General features: G+C 45.9%; 2 protein-coding genes and 1 long non-coding RNA gene across 3 annotated transcripts in view; 2 read left to right on the top strand and 1 right to left on the bottom strand.

The window, feature by feature from the left end:
• The window catches only part of LOC125974886 (uncharacterized), a 208,981-nt gene that overhangs the window by 20,724 nt on the left and 171,447 nt on the right, over window positions 1–16,810 (top strand). The window lies entirely within an intron of this gene.
• On the top strand, window positions 9,366–11,652 carry pmvk (phosphomevalonate kinase). The gene is made up of 5 exons (XM_049729793.2): window positions 9,366–9,579; window positions 9,676–9,739; window positions 10,378–10,530; window positions 10,602–10,731; window positions 10,829–11,652. Exons 1-5 carry the CDS (start codon window positions 9,485–9,487, stop codon window positions 10,969–10,971), a joined length of 585 nt encoding a protein of 194 aa, XP_049585750.1. The 5' UTR covers window positions 9,366–9,484; the 3' UTR covers window positions 10,972–11,652.
• LOC125974880 (tropomyosin alpha-4 chain) lies at window positions 11,650–16,780 on the bottom strand. Its single transcript, XM_049729791.2, has 9 exons — window positions 16,587–16,780; window positions 16,005–16,145; window positions 15,803–15,936; window positions 15,620–15,737; window positions 12,683–12,753; window positions 12,411–12,486; window positions 12,281–12,343; window positions 12,114–12,183; window positions 11,650–12,038 (listed from the first exon to the last, which is right to left on the bottom strand). Exons 2-9 carry the CDS (start codon window positions 16,134–16,136, stop codon window positions 11,956–11,958), a joined length of 747 nt encoding a protein of 248 aa, XP_049585748.1. The 5' UTR covers window positions 16,137–16,145; window positions 16,587–16,780; the 3' UTR covers window positions 11,650–11,955.

The raw sequence follows: 16,810 nt of genomic DNA, 5'->3' as shown, positions 1-16,810 counted from the left end.
AAACCGAAATGGTTTCAATATGGCTTCTGCACACATCTAAATAGTAAACAGGATTAAAAGTTTTGTTTATAACGTCGCCATAGCTACCCTCAAGAGGTAGGGTCCTAAGCATTGGAGTGTAGGCGTCACCAACTGTCTGATGATGTATGACGTCAGTGTAGATGAACATGAAATATGATCCGGCTCGTCTGTCGGCAGGATGTTGTGCGTTTACGCCTTCCGGCTTGAGTGAGAGCCAATGTTCAGGGTTCATTCCAACAATGTACGCTAGGGGGCTCTTGAACATAGTTCTCAATCCTTCTTCGCCCGAAAACATGAACCTCTGTTTATGTTGATCAAATTGGACGTCAATCTTTTTGTTACTCGCTTTAGTTAATAGAGTTTGAATATCCAAAGCTAACGAGTCATGATTTTGATAAACCCCTCCTTTAGTTTTGAACATGGTTCGAACTTCTGAGTCATCTTGAAACGCGTCCCCTCTCGGAAGCGGGAGCTTAGGCTGTTTCAGATAGAAATTCCGTTTCTTCTCAGGAATGGTGGGTATTGAGTTGATGTATGAAATTTCACATAAACCAACCTCCCACGAACCTTTTAAATCGATATGTTGAGCCAGTTCCATTTTAAATTCTGTGAGGCTGTTTGAGCTAAATAGATCCATACTAGCATTTGACGCTAATGTTACGTAGAATTCTCTCTGGCCTTTACCCATCTTGTAATTTTTACAGAATGGCCGTTTTACCGATCGTCAGATGTTTTTAATACTCTTTGTGGGTACCCAACTGTCGAATTTGGCTAGCCAGCCCACCCAGTGGACGAGTGACTCGCGTTTGCCTGACACGGTGCGTGATTTAAGAATTGTCTGTATGCGAAATGTTTTTTATTTTTTTATTTTTACTTTTTGTAACTCCCCTTCGTAAAAGCTGCCTTCTACAGGCATACCATCCAAGTCGGATATTTTATAGACGGGAGGAACGCGATGGAGACGTTGTCTTATTCTGAAAATTTAATCTGTGTAACTTTGTAAATAACCTTTTTCAAAATTGCCTTTTATTTTGGAAATTCTCACAGTTTCACCCGGTGCGAACCGGAACTTGTCCCCCTGTCGGAAAGGATTTTTGGCGTACAGGTTGGTGAAAACAATATCCTTATTCTCTTCGTTTACGGCGTTCGGTGTCATTTTTATACTGCTGTGAAAACTGTCGTTATAACTGTCAATAAAATCCTGAATTACATCCACGTATCGTTGTGTGTTCTTAGCTGTGAAATAGCGCCACATTCGTGATTTTAGAGTTCGGTTAAATCTTTCGATGGTTTGCGCCTTGGTGTCGGACATGGTGGAAAAATGTGTAATACTGTACTTTCTCATTAATTTCTGGAAATGTTTGTTAAAAAACTCCGCCCCTTTATCTGTTTGAAGGCGTAATGGTGAACCGCTAACTGATAGGATATCTTCAAATGGTTTGGTGACCTGCGTACCTGTTTTAGCTTTCAAAACGCGTACATATGCACATTTCGAGAAAATATCGATTACGGTTAGTAAATATTTATATCCATCGTTGTAGCGTGCTAGTGATTGCATATCGCATAAATCTGCTTGGAATTGTCTCATAGGACCTCGAACAAAAACTTTATTTCTAGGAAAAGTTATTCTGGCTGGTTTGGGTAAAGTGTAAGCATCTTGATCGGATAAAAAAGCTTTCACTTTTTTAATATTAGTGTTTTTACACCTAACAGCCGCTGTTCTGTGTAGGCGTGTCTCTCCCCCAAAACTAGCTGGATTCTTAGCACAATAATAGAGTCTCTGAAGACATCTCTCGCCACCCATTGTTAGGTAAGTTCTGTTGGATATCAGAGTGTGATGCTGTTAATAAAACAAACTATGATTGACACCTTGTGATTTTAAATTGAATAAACACAGAGAAACAATCGCTTTTCCGGTCACAATAGTTTATTACAGAAAAAAATCAAACTAGTTCTTAAAAAACATTACTAATAAACAGAAACAAGTATAAAACATGGTAAAAATAAAAATATGGTAAAAAAATGTTTTTCTATAAATCCTAAGGTTTAACATAACGCATGAATGAATGAAGATAACATAGATGGTGTTACTTTGGACCCTATTAGAGTTTTAAACTTCTTTAGCTGCTCTCCTGTTAAATCTAGAAGTACTGTTAGGAAAGTCATCAATTGGCCCCACATTTTCTTCACAAAACCTCCCATTGTGTCTTTCCAAACGTTCTAAATAATAGAGCGACTTCGTTGCTACTCAACACAGTGTCACGCGCTTCTTGTTTTATAGCACGGAGCCGCGTAAAGATCTTGCACTCGTGAGCTAGGTCATGTAGAATGGCAGAAACAGAATTGCGAATGTTTGTAAGAGATGCAGAGGTTTTAAAATAGAAAAGCATTGTCGACAACGTGTGGAGGAAGTCAGCATTGCACAACTCAGCCGTCACTGCTTCATAATTCACGTAGAAATAAAAGTTTCGATCCTCAACATACAGGCACGTATGATGCATCTGGCTAAGATCATCAAGAGCACATCCGTCACACTTAAATTTAGCATGCTTCATTAAGGCATCATACAAAAGATGAGCCACCATAAATTTCAGGCGTGTATAATCTTCAATCATCAACCATTTAAGCGGCTCTACCCTCATATTATACTCTGAGTCCTGTTGTGTGTTGATTCTCACAGGCGTCGAAGTCACCGGAGGAACGACACCAAACTCAAGATCCATCAGTGGGATGTTTCCAGCTGTGGGCGATGGGTCATTGTCAGCGATCGTGTCGTCAGCCTCCTCAAAATGACCGGGCACCTCTGCCTCTGTCTCTTTGAGCATGACTCTAATGTCAGCAGCAGACAAGCAGGGCAAATCCATGCCATTTTCAGGATAGCGTGCGCAGGCATTGTCAAACAATTCGATGGCTCGTGACGAGGACCATGGTTCATGCTGTTGCGGCCTCTGCTTCTGCGGCTGCTGCTGTTGCTGCCCCGTCGTGCTTGCTAGGTTGTACCCCGAGGTTTCAGGGGTTTCAAACACGTCAAAGGTTGATGACAAAGCTCCATAGAGAGAATCGGGTTGCAGATCGTCGAGGCAGATCGGTGACATGCGTTCGCTCGGGTCGGGAGTAGGCAGTGGAAGAATCTCAAACCTTTACGCCCTTGTCTCAGGCCCCGCTGGCGTTGGTTCCGGTTGTTCAGCCACCGTGCTTGGCCGTGGCGCCGCTATGAAAGCTGTGTCCGCATCATCATCTGTCTCTGCATGAGAGTTGTCAGGGCTGGACCAGAATGTGATGCCTGGCTCATTGCCCATAGGTACAAAACGTGGTAAAAGTCTTCTGGCAAGCATTTTTTGAGCCATCTTTCTCTCTTGTGCGTGTGTGTGTGTGTGAAAGAGGCGTCTGCAAGTCCGCTCTTATACATTTTAGATAGTTATGCTAATGACTACAACCCCACCTTTCTGTGACTGCAGGTGAGAAAAAGAGGGGGGCTAGGAGGGGGTAGGAGGAACACAATCTTGTGTGCTGAGGAGGGCCAGGGGTGGGTAGTTTAAAGTTAATTTTTTAGTAAGGGTTAATCTAAAGCCAGTTTACGTTTCACTCCGACGACGTTTGTCCAGACACGGCTTGATAGAAAAAGTCCCGTAATAGTCTCACCAAATGCTTGCATCCTTTCCTACCATGCGGTCAATGGTATATTCAATATTGTCTGGAAAACTCCACATTTGCTGTTAAACACTTCTAGCTTTAGAAACATTAGATCGATTAGCTCTCCATCTTCTGCCCCATCAACAGTTTGAGGAGAAACTTTAAGCCGGAAAAATCATCTCCCGCTGGCTGTGATTTTTGAAATTCAAGTTGCATTCAGCTCACCTTCTAACCCGTATTCATTGAGAAATTCAGACAAGACCTTTGGCAGGAGTTGATTTAAAACACCCCGGTCATTTGAGTTCAACGTACCATATGCACCGGCCTGCTCATAGTTTCTGTTGTTTGATCCAGAGCTCTCTTGGTTTCTCATAAAGAAAGACAACTCACCAGTCTCGTAAAAAAATTTAAATCCCCATAGAGTCTCTGGTGTTAGATGCCAGCTCCGCTCAAGTTTTTCTGTAGGCCTTTGTTGCATACGCCTTAGATACATTTGTTTCTTCCTAGGGGCATCTAGCAAACCATCGGGGCCTTTACGGCAAAGATGGATACTGACCAGCGTTTCTGCTATCATGATTTGAGCTTCAGGTTTGCAGTTTAACACCACAGCTTTAGCTTAGCTCTTTTCTATGATCTAGCAGCACAATACTCTGGCGCAATATATGAACAACAGGTCCAGCCCCCCTCTCTCAAACCACACCTCTGTGTATCACGTGTTTTTTTTTTTTAATCAGGATATGTTTTAAACTTAGACAGCCTTCATAAAAACAGAGGCCTTCATCTGTCTCCCTCCAAAATTAAATGATTCCAACAGTCTCTAGCTCATCAGATATCTTTGGCCCCAATAATGCCGACGCCACTATTGTTTGTCAAATTACATGCGCCAACACCTTGATTTTTTTATCTTTCACATACCTTTGGCATCATGCTGACGATACTTCAATGATTTTCTCAACAAAACCCCCCTTGATCCTCTAAACCAGGGGTCTCAAACTCAATTTACCTGGGGGCCGCTGGAGGTAGAGTCTGGGTGAGGCTGGGCCGCATCAAATCGTAATCCACAAAAGTAATCCATAAAAAAGGTCCTGATCCAATCTTCTCAATTTGAACAAATTAACAGTCAGAACATGCAGAACATGAAGAACAGGAACAGTTCTTCAGAACATAGGCTTCATTTCTACTTCTTCCTACTCCTTGCTGCCAGAGACTTGGCAACGCTTCTTGAGGGAGGAGGCAACTGAGACCCTCAGTATGGCTTTAAGATGCTCATCTTTAATTCTGGACCTGTACTTTGACTTATTGAAGTTCATTGTGGAGAAGAGCTTTTCACACAGATAGGTGCTGCCAAAAAGGCACATGGTCCACTTGAACATCCTGGAAAGCTCAGGGAAGCTGGGGGGCAGTTCTCTCAAAAATTGTCCAAGCTCCACTGTTCTTCCACTCACTTCCCTGAACTTGGCTTTGAGTTCAGTATTGCACTGCAGGTCAATTAGCTCCATCTGCAGAACAGGGGGGGCATCCTCAACATCAAAGGAGAAGGGGTCAGCAAAAATGTTAAAAGTGGCTCTGTGTGTCTTGAAGTCTGCAAACCTGTGATTAAATTCTTCTTGTAGCTTCCCAATGGTATCAGCATACTTCTCACCACTGAATGCTGTGCCTGAATCCATTTCCAGCTTTTGCTATCATTTCACTCATAACATAGCTAGCTTTCACAGCCGCTTCGTTCTCTTTGCTTGTTTTTTTGAAAAAAACTTGTTGCCTCAGTAGAGATTATTTAAGTTTGGCGACCCGATCCTCTCGCTCATCTCCCAGGTATTTTGCATACTCCTCAGCATGTTTAGTTGAGTAATGACGTCTGATGTTAAACTCTTTGTTAACAGCAACTTTACCCATGCATATTAGACAGGTTGCGACGTTCCTGTGCTCAACAAAAAAATATTCCGCCTCCCACTTCTCCTGAAATTGCCTGTGCTCATCCGCAACTTTTCTCTTCACGGCAGGTTTTGAAACAGACATGACGGGGGCTGACAAACAACGTACAGCACTAGGTGACAGTGACAAGATATTTCCCTCCACTCGCTCATTCAAACATGTCAAAGTGCTAATTCGCCAATTAGCCAATTGCTAATTCGCCCAGTTGTCACGAGCCTGAGCTACGGGAGCCCATACGTGTCAAAAAAAGTAAAACGGCCAGATGCATGTGCGAAAAGAAATTCGCGGGCCGCACTAACACACAGCTTAGATGTCACGGAGGGGGCCGCAAAATATTGTCCCGAGGGCCGCAATTGGCACGCGGGCCATGAGTTTGAGACCCCTGCTCTAAACTATCCATCCATCCATCCATTTTCTGAACCGCTTAGTCCCCACAGGGGTCGCGGGCGTGCTGGAGCCTATCCCAGCCGTCATCGGGCAGTAGGCGGGGGACACCCTGAACTGGTTGCCAGCCAATCACAGGGCACACAGAGACAGACAACCAATCGCTCTCACACTCACACCTTGGGACAATTTGGAGTCTTCAATCGGCCTACCAAGCATGTTTTTGGAATGTGGGAGGAAACCGGAGTGCCCGGAGAAAACCCACGCGGGCCCGGGGAGAACATGCAAACTCCACACAGGGAGGGCCGGAGGTGGAATCGAACCCGCACCCTCCTAACTGTGAGGCGGACGTGCTACCCAGTGCGCCACCGAGCCGCCCCCTCTAAACTATTGTTTGTCAAATTACATGCGTCTCTCTCGCTTTCAGATAACTTTGGCTAAACTATCCATCCATCCATCCATTTTCTGAACCGCTTAGTCCCCACGGGGGTCGCGGGCGTGCTGGAGCCTATCCCAGCCGTCATCGGGCAGTAGGCGGGGGACACCCTGAACCGGTTGCCAGCCAATCGCAGGGCACACAGAGACAAACAACCATTCGCACTCGCACTCACACCTAGGGACAATTTGGAGTGATCAATCGGCCTACCAAGCATGTTTTTGGGATGTGGGAGGAAACCGGAGTGCCCGGAGAAAACCCACGCTGGCTCGGGGAGAACATGCAAACTCCGCACAGGGAGGGCCGGAGGTGGAATCGAACCCGCACCCTCCTAACTGTGAGGCGGACGTGCTACCCAGTGCGCCACCGAGCCGCCCCCTCTAAACTATTGTTTGTCAAATTACATGCGTCTCTCTCGCTTTCAGATAACTTTGGCTAAACTATTGTTTCTCAAATTACATGCGTCTCTCTCGCTTTCAGACAACTTTGGCACCAACAATGACGACCCCCCTCCCACGCTGACACAAACACCCCTCCCCTTCGCCTTCTCAACAAAACGGGCCCCTTCAAGCCACACGTGCGGGCTGGTAGCAAAGCTAGCTCAGAGGGGTGGTAGCAAAGCTAGCTCAGATGCTACACCTGTCTTGATTCATAAAAATACATGCCCATACATATCCACATCTTAAAAATGGCGCCAGCAAACCAAAATGGCGACAGTCAAAGATGGCGCCGTCACGACTGGCGCCATCTTGATGCCCCCAACCCCGCCCCAATTCAAAAGGCGGTGATTTATGATACCATAACAAGTCATAAAAAGGTCATAAAATTTTATGACCCCTAGCTCATTTGCATATGAATAGACATTAAAGCTTTATGCATTGATCATCTCTCTGACCATGAATAATACATTGTAAGACCGAATCTGTGGGCCGTATGAAATATGGCCGGGGGCCGGATTTGGCCCGAGGGCCGGACTTTGGACATGGCTGGAGTGACATTGAGTGAGTGAGTGAGTGAGTGAGTGAGTGAGTGAGTGAGTGAGTGAGTGAGTGAGTGAGTGAGTGAGTGAGTGAGTGAGTGAGTGAGTGAGTGAGTGACAGACAGCATTGCTGCTATGCTATTGCCAGCCGACACACGTAGCATAGCAGCAATGCTGTCTGTCACTCACTCACTCACTCACTCACTCACTCACTCACTCACTCACTCACTCACTCGTGAAGACCAATCAGCAGCGCCAGCGAGCGTTAGATGGAGGAGGGACTTTACGAGTCAGTGACGTAACTTCCCGTTCACGAACGAGTCGTCATTATTATTATTATTATTTATTTTAATAAACATTTATGTTAAAACTTTTCTAGTTTTTTTATTCTTTGTTTTTATACTCGCCTATTAAAACATAAAAATCAGACATTTGGTTAACAGCTTTATATGACAATACGTATGTTTTACGTTGTTATATGAGTTGGTGCCCCCCAAAATAACAAATGTCGGCATAACGGGATTTTTTCAGCCTTCTATTAAAACACAAACACATAACACCATAAACTACAAGCCAACAAACACAAAATTAAAACATCAATGTCGGCATAACGTGTGTCGGCTGGCAATGGTTTTAGCAGCAATCACTCACTCACTCACTCACTCACTCACTCACTCACTCACTCACTCACTCACTCACTCACTCACTCACTCACTCACTCACTCACTCACTCACTCACTCACTCACTCGTGAAGACCAATCAGCAGCGCCAGCGAGCGTTAGATGGAGGAGGGACTTTACGAGTCAGTGACGTTACTTCCCGTTCACAAACGAGTCGTGAATTGCATTTCCCGTTCACCAACGAACGAATCTGTGAGTGAACGAATCACTCAGTGTGTGAATCACTCAGTGTATGAATCACTCACTGAGTGAATCACTCACTGAGTGATTCGCATTTCCAGTTCACCGCGAGAACGGATCAGTGAGAAAACGAATCTTGGCTTTCCCGTTCATGAACGAGTCAATGAGTGAACTGCCTTCCTGTGCATCAGTCAGTGGACGTGTTGCGTCTCCTGGCGTGAACTATGTAAGCCAGAATGTAGATTTACGATTTACTAATAGTAGATTTTAAATAACGTGTATGCATATATATGCCTAAATATTGTTATCCAATATATCGACTGCAATTAGATTGCTGGTTTGAGATGTACTTTTATTATTATTATTAGTATTAGTATTAGTATTATTTTAATATACATTTAAGTTATAACTTGTCAGGTGTTTTATTCCTTGTTTTTATATTCACCAATCAAAACGTAAAAATCAGTTAACTGCTTTATATGACAATATGTATATGTGTTTTACGTTGTTATATGAGTTGGTGTCCCCAAAATGAACAAATGTCGGCATAACGGTTTTTTTTCAACCTCTTATTCAAACACAAACACATTCAATATAATAACACCATCAACCACAAGCCAACAAATACAAAATTAAAACATCAATGTGTCGGCTGGCAATGGCATAGCGGCAATGCTGTCTGTCACTCACTCGTGAATCTTCGCGAACGACCAATCAACAGCACCAGCGAGCGATAGCTGGAGGAGGGACTTTACGAGTCAGTGACGCAATTCCCCTTTCACGACCGGGTTGTCACCCACTTTTGCCAACGGATCAGTGTGTAAGTGTTGTATTGTAGAAAGAAATGAGTTAATTACCCGAGCCAATTATTATTATATATAATATTTTTTTTTGGGGGGGGAGGGGGTAGTTGTATTGTTTGATGTGTATGGGTTGTTTCCACTGGATGTAAAAAAAAAAAAAAAAAAAAAAAGAAGCCGTGTGTGTGTGTGTGTGTGTGGGGGGGGGGGGGGTAAGTGGGGATTCATTGAACGATTCTTTTGAACCGATTCTAAAGATTCAGTTCACTTAAAAGAACTGGAATGCACATCACCAATGTGAACGCCGCGCTACGACTCTTGTTTTGGAGTGCCTCCAGTCTGGTCCGTCACTTCCGGCATCTCTCAAAGCGTGAGACGTGAAAGATAATTTGATCGACTAATGAACCCTCATCTTGTGTGATAGCCACCTCTTCTGCTATGGAATGTTCACACTCGGAACCAAAACTCATTTTGATTTTCAGCGGTAAACGAAAGTCGGGGAAAGATTACGTCACGGATGTCATCCTCGATCGGTAAAGCCCACCTCTCTTAAAAAAAGAAAGTCCACCTCGCTTCCTCCGTTGATCACGTTTTGATACGCTCATTGATCGTGTGTTGTCGTGCTGCAGTTTAGGAGAAGACGTCTGTGGCGTCGTTCGTCTTTCTGCGCCCCTCAAACAAGCATATGCTCAGGTCAGTGACGTCATTCTTACGCCGCGGTTAGCGTCACACGCACCCATTAATTTCTTGGGGGAAGAAGCAAATGCCAGCGAACATTCAACGAAACTAGCAAGCGTGTTAGAACGACACTTAAATCGCAAACAGGATTTCTCTTATAAAAACGACGCAATGGAATAATAAATCCCAAATTTAACAATAATCCAAGTCCACTTTTCAAAAAATCTATACGGATCTTTGACGTAAATATACGGGACAGTAACGTAACTTATTGATGGAGCGCTGAGAGAAAATACAGCTGCAAACAAAGTGCTGTACTTGGAGTAAAAACTGACTTAAAATTAACGAAAGTCAAAACGACATATTAATCAACTAAAGAGACACAAGAAATAGGCTACAATCAAACAATCAATGCCGTGTCAAAAGCTGAAGAATTAATTTGACACGTCATAACAGTCATCCACACATGCGTACACGTTGCACGTCTTGAGCGTTCCCCTTCCACCAGTGACTGAGTCGGCTTCAAGTTGGCTCAACTTGCGTACTAGGTTTGGGTTAGGGTCATCTTGGTCTCACAACGGAAAGGCCTGTTCGGCACACGCTCGTGTGAATGTGTGCTCGTCATTGTCACGGTGTGTACCGCGCATGTGCAGGAACATGGACTGGACGCCAAGCAACTATCGGGTTCCGGCCCTTACAAGGAGCTCTACCGGGTCGACATGGTCAGCTGGGGCGAAGCTCGGAGACAGCGAGATCCCGGATTTTTCTGCCGGCTGGCAACAAGAGGAGCGCACCAGCCCGTTTGGGTTCGTTCCTCCACGACCTCTGATGTAGCCGTGGCAACCGGCGAGCGCTGCCCTACTCTGTGATTGCTCAGGTGGTGAGTGACGCACGGCGGATGTCGGACCTTTGCTGGTTTTGGGCCAAATTCCCTCAACAGACTCGCTGTGTGCGTGTGGAAAGTCGAGAAGAAACGCGCAGGCGTAGGGGGTGGATCTTCACCCCGGGTACGACGGACCGGGTCCCGTTTAGGTGCCTGCCTTCTTTTCCATCTTAATTCGGTGTGTGTGTGTTTGCGTGCGTGTGTGTGCATGCGCACGACAGGCGTGGATGACGCAGAGTCTGAGTGCGGGTTGGACAGTGGGGTGGACTTCGATTGGACCATCACAAATGAGTCCGACGCCCCATCATTAGATGACCAGTTGCGGCCAATCCTTGCACTGGCGGCAGAGGCGACCCGTCACTGATCGACCAAAACCAGCCAAGCCGCATTCAACAAAGCCTTATGACTCGGCTGATCATAACTGAATTACCCCCCAGGGATCAATACAGTATTGATCTATCTATCTATCTATCTATCTATGTGACGACACTTGACACTTTCCAAATTAGACCGCCTGGAAGGAATGTTTTCCACAGAACGAAACCAATGTTTACATCTGAGATGTAATTGCTAGAACTCGCTATTTTGGCCAAGGCCATCAAAGGCCTATTACACCAGTTTTGAAACAAAATTAATTGGTTTCAAAATCATTGATGTGCGTCTTCGCGACTAATCCCGGTTCACAATTTTGTTGGTTATGCTATAGCAAACATTTGAGTCATCTGTTTGTTCAACATATTAGACTCTAACCCGTGTTCCACTCACGATCAATACCTAAAGCCCACAGTCCCCTTCCAACTCACGATCAATACCTAAAGTCCCACCCTCCTGCTCGCGATCAATACTTAAAGCCCCAGATGTGTATTTGCAAGGGCACAAGCTTGCTTGTTTGATTCCTGTTGGCAAATCCCCCGTGCTGGTGGTAACCAACACAGACGTCCACTGTTTGTATTTGTAGGTACAAACTGGCCAAACCATGTCTGTTCCATTTGGTGCTGATTATCAGTCCGTACTTAACCTCCCAATAAAGATGGCGAACAAATGACATGGTGCTTTTATTTCAGAGAAAAAGGCTGTCATGACATCATGACAACTGACAGGTAGGCATCTATGATCTCTGATTGTTTTTTTTATGCTGTAATGATGTCACACATTAACATCACAGCCTAAATGAGCAACAGCCGCTGCGGAACGCAGTGGTGTGACTGACCTATAATTGGCCCCATAGAGTTGGCAGAAAAGCCTGATTGGCTGCTCCCTTCCAAGCACATGTCCACAAAGCGAGCAAGAAATAAAGCGCGTGTTTGATTATTGATCCCACTGACGAAGGTGAAAGGATGAGGAATGTTCAGCAGGCATTGAGCTCCTCCATGGTCCGGTTGAGCGTGGCGTGCAGCTCTAGGTTGGCCGTCTTTGCCAACGCCAGCGATTCTGCAAACACGCAAAGACGGACGGGTCAGCGTTGCGCGGCTTTGGAGTTGTCGGCCCACCGGGGGTGCGCCGCACCTTCCAGATCGTCCACTGTTCTCTCCAGCTTGGCCACCATGCGCTCGGCAGAATCGGCCCTGTTATCCGCCTGGACGTGCGGTAAAGAGGAAGCAGCGTGAGTGCTGCGTGAGCATCAATGCCCTCAGCCTAACCCAAACCGGGGACAGCTCAAGAGCATGTCTCACCTCCGTCAGTTTACTCCTGAGGCTGCTGATCTCCAGCTCGCTGCGCTCCTCCTGCATAGAGAACTACAAGAACAAACAGCGAGATGAAACACGCTGAGCCAGAGAGCAGGTCTCACGGCCCATCTCTCACCTTCTCGGCCTGAGACTCAAAACTCTTGGAACTGGCTACCAGACTCTTCAGCTCCTCCTCCAAGGCGCGAGTTTTGCTGTGGGGCCGAGGTCACAAACACAGTGGGGAAAAGCACAGGCCGAGGTTTGAGTTGGAGGAGGCGGTCGACTACCGGCGGGTTCAGGTGACCCTTTACCAAATGGCCCAAACGCCTCGGCTGCTAGCATTACCGTTAACCACTAGGGAAAATAACAGGATGCACACTGTGTGTGTGTGTGTGTGTGTGTGGTAACCTCTCAGCCAGCTCAGCTCGGGCTTCAGCACGCTCCAGCTCCTGCTCCCCCATCACCAGTTTGCGAGCCACCTGTCAATCAAACATCAGCTCAGCAAACAAGCCACACCGCACAACAAATGTGTGTACCTGCAACAAGCAACTCAAGAAGCTCAATGTGTTGATGCAGTGCGCTGTTATCCAGCGTATCCCGCAGAAACCACTAAATGGCATTGCACGACAGGACACCGTCCAAAACGGCTGTTATTGCGTATTATTGACGCCAAAGCGTTTCCTCATCCAGTGATGCAAATGGCAGTGCTCCATTCTTCAAAGTCAAAGTCAAAGTCTCCTTTATTGTCAATTCCTCCGCATGTCAAGACACACAAAGAGATCGAAATTACGTTTCTCACTATCCCAGGGTGACAAGACAGAGTTCACAACGCACATACAAGTAAACAACACAGGAAAAATAACATAAGAAGTCAACATCAATGAACAATAAGCGTGATAGCACGCTAGCCTTCACTCCCAGAAATTAAACTATTGCTGTATTTTCTGGGCTTGCCCTGCTCATTTGAGCTGAAAGCATCTTTGGCGACAATGACATTGTAAGCAATGGAGAGTTCCATATGGACGACATTTCATATCCCAATAACAAGATCCATCCTCTTGATATCTTTTTCCCAGTCTACCACCAATTTTTTTGGTGGCGGTGCAAGGAAAACGACTTGTCGCATGCCCTCAAGTGAATGCGGTGCATTGGTGACACATGCTGTCGTCATTGATCCGGCAAATTGGTGATCGGGCAATACGTCAGGTCGACAAGTCATTTTGTTTGTTTGTCTGACGCTTTGCTTTTCCTCTTAAAAGTGCTTCGTCACTTGCCATTTGTCTGTCCGTGACGCACACGGGCGCGGTCGTTGTAATTGGCGTCATCCATGATGTCGATAAAAAAACAAACACCACGCTGAAGCAGTTCCTAAGCGGCGCTAAAGGCAGAGTTCGAAGGTCAGGGCCCAATTTAGCCAAAACACTTTACGTGATGCAAAGCTGACTTTCACAGCAGCACAGTGGGATGCACGAGCACCTTGCGGCCGATGCTTGATAGCGTTTCCGACATGGCATAGTCTGGAAGCTCGCTTACTGAGGCGTTGGAGAGGCGACATGTTTGGTCGCTGCCTAATACTAATAGGGCAAAGCAATGGCATCAATTAGATGGTCAGCTAACATTCAAGTATTACAAAGCACAGGTAAGAAAACGACAGGATTCTCTCCGCAGCGGCAAAGAAATCAAACAATTGGAACAATAGAGGGTTATTTGGTACAAGCCAAATAGATTGAATGGCACCATTGCAAGTTAACATTGAACCCTCACCGGCAGGTGCAGTGCGAGGCACCCATCTGGTAAACATTGCAATTAAAATACGTATACATGTATTCACCACCATCACAAATTGTTTTACATGAATACCCGGATAATTCTTACTTGATAATTCGGATTACAATATTGATCAAAATGCCTGCCTACCTGCCTGCCTCCCCCCTACACTCGACCCCCATCAGTTCACATACCGGGCAAACAGATCCACGGACGATGCCATTACCATAGCTCTGCATGCTGTGTTGAGACACCTGGAACAGCAGCAGAGCTATGCGAGAATGCTCTTTGTGGAATACAGTTCGGCTTTCAATACAATCATCCCAAGCGTTCTGGTCACGAAGCTGGACACTCTGGGCCTCCCCCCTCTCACTTGCACCTGGATCAAAGACTTCTTGACCAACAGGCATGCTGAGCCCTCTCCTCTACTGTCTTTATACCCATGACTGCTGTCCGGCCCAGGGCAACAAATTGGTTGTAAAATTTGCCGATGACACCACAGTGGTCGGGCTGATCTCAAATGGTGACGAGATAGCCTATAGGGAGGATGTCCAGAAGCTCACAAACTGGTGCTCTGCAAATAACCTGGCTCTGAACACCAAGAAAACAAAAGAGATCATCGTGGACTTCAGAAGGAAAAAAAAGAGATCCCCCCCCCCACGCATCAACAGCGAAATTGTGGAGAGGGTCCACGACATCAGATTCCTGGGAGTCCAGATCTCTGATGACCTCTCCTGGACACGCAACACCTCAGCTGTCATCAAGAAGGTTCAGCAGCGTCTACACTTCTTAAGAGTCCTTAGGAAGAGCAGTATGGATCGGAAGCTTCTGCTCACCTTCTACCATTCCTCCATTGAGAGCCTGCTGACATACTGCCTCACCAGCTGGTACGGGAGCAGCACTGCTGCAGATAGAGGGAGGCTACAGAGGACAGTCAAAGCAGCGCAAAGGATCATCGGCTGCCCTCTCCCCTCCCTGACGGACATATACAACACCCGGTGCGTCAGCAGAGCTCACAACATCATCAAAGACAACACACATCCCGCCTCCCAGCTGTTTGAATAGCTTCCTTCTGGGATGCGCTACAGAGGCATTCGAACAAGGACTACCAGACTGAAAAACAGTTTCTTCCCAAGAGCCATCATCGCTCTGAACTCTGAGAGAAAACAACACCAGCTATAATACAACACCAACACTCCTTTAAAAACTACGTGCAATAACCATTTACTATTTATTATTTACTTTCTGTACAAACCTCATTCATGTTAATACATATACCCACATTGAACATACTGTAAATAAGATTTTTTTTAACCTTCATTCTTAGACTAATAGCTATACTGTGAATAAGATCTTTCATTTTTATTCTCAGACTTCCTTTTATACTTTTTTTAAATTTTGTATGTTTGCACTAGGAAGGGAGCAGCTATCCGAATTTCGTTGTATCACTAAGTTGTAAAATGACAATAAAGGGCATTCTATTCTATTTTAAAATAGTCGTGATGATCATTTAGACTGTATTTGTCCTACTGTGTGCGTGTGTGCGCGTGTGTGTGCGTGTATATATTGCATACATACTTCCTCATATTTGCGGTCAGCCTCCTCAGCAATAATTTGAGCTTGCTTGAGTTCAACGGCCAAACGTTCCATCTTCTCCTCATCCTTCATGGCTCGAGTCTCAATTACACGAATCCCTCTGGGAACATCGTCATCATCATCGTGATCGCCATCAGCATCGCCATCACTCGAATGGGCGCTGACCTCTCACTCTCGTCGGCCACCTTCTCCAGCTTGTCCAGCTTTTCAATGGCAGAAGTGAGCTGCTCATGTGTCTGGTCCAGGTTGTCCTCTGTCATCTGAAGACGCCGACTGAGTGATGCCACTTCCGCCTCTGCCTGCACGTCAAATGACAGCCAATCAGCACACGCAATGGTCAAGGTCACAGTTGTGTGCATGCTTTAACCTCATCTCGAGCACTCTTCTCCTCCTCCAGTTGTCTTTGCAGCACCTCTGCTCGTTCTTCAGCTTCTTCCGCTTGCCCCTGAAGAACTTTGATCTTCTTCTTCACTGCCTCAATGCTGCTTACTCCACTCATGTTCTTGTTCTATCAAGGAAATAGCAATAAGATACTTTTTGGTGTGAATGACAATGAGAAGGGAACAAGTAGAAGGCGCCAAAATCAAAAATGTGGCTTCATGAAAAAGGATCACAAACATTCCCACTGACGCTTAAGTGTAGTGGAGCAGGTTCGGGCGGATCCAGGCGTGTCGTTTTCTTGTGACGTCACAAGACGAACGTGTCATGACGCGTTCACTGTCCTCGTTCGCTCATTAGTAGTAGGTAAAAAAGTGGCAAACATGGCGACAAACGATAGCAGCCGAGTTACTCGATGGCACCATGCTAGCTCGCCCCTGAACCTAAAAGAGGACCACCGGCCCTCGCGGTCTCATTGGCCTGTTATCAAACGTACACGCGTGTGTGGTAGTGTGTGTGTGTGTGTGTGTGTGTGTGTGCGCGTATGCGCGCGCTTTACACGACATGTTACCTGGACGAGTCGTCAAACGACAGTAGCTAGCAGACTAGCTGATAGCAGGCGAAATGTGAATGACGGAAGCACAACTTCCTCTCAGTCTCCAGCAGATCACCCGTGTCTCGATTTTGGCGAAAATTCCGGTTTGGGTGTTGCTTTAGGTTGCGCTCAGCTCGACTCGGTTTCCGTATTCAACCAACTCCCAACCTGGAACTCCGCCTTTTTCCGCGTTTTTGCAA

Source organism: Syngnathus scovelli, chromosome 9 (assembly GCF_024217435.2).
Source record: "Syngnathus scovelli strain Florida chromosome 9, RoL_Ssco_1.2, whole genome shotgun sequence".
In the NCBI taxonomy this organism is placed as follows: Eukaryota; Metazoa; Chordata; class Actinopteri; order Syngnathiformes; family Syngnathidae; genus Syngnathus; species Syngnathus scovelli.
The sequence above is the reverse complement of the archived record's forward strand: the minus strand, read 5'-3'. Positions and strand labels throughout refer to the sequence as shown.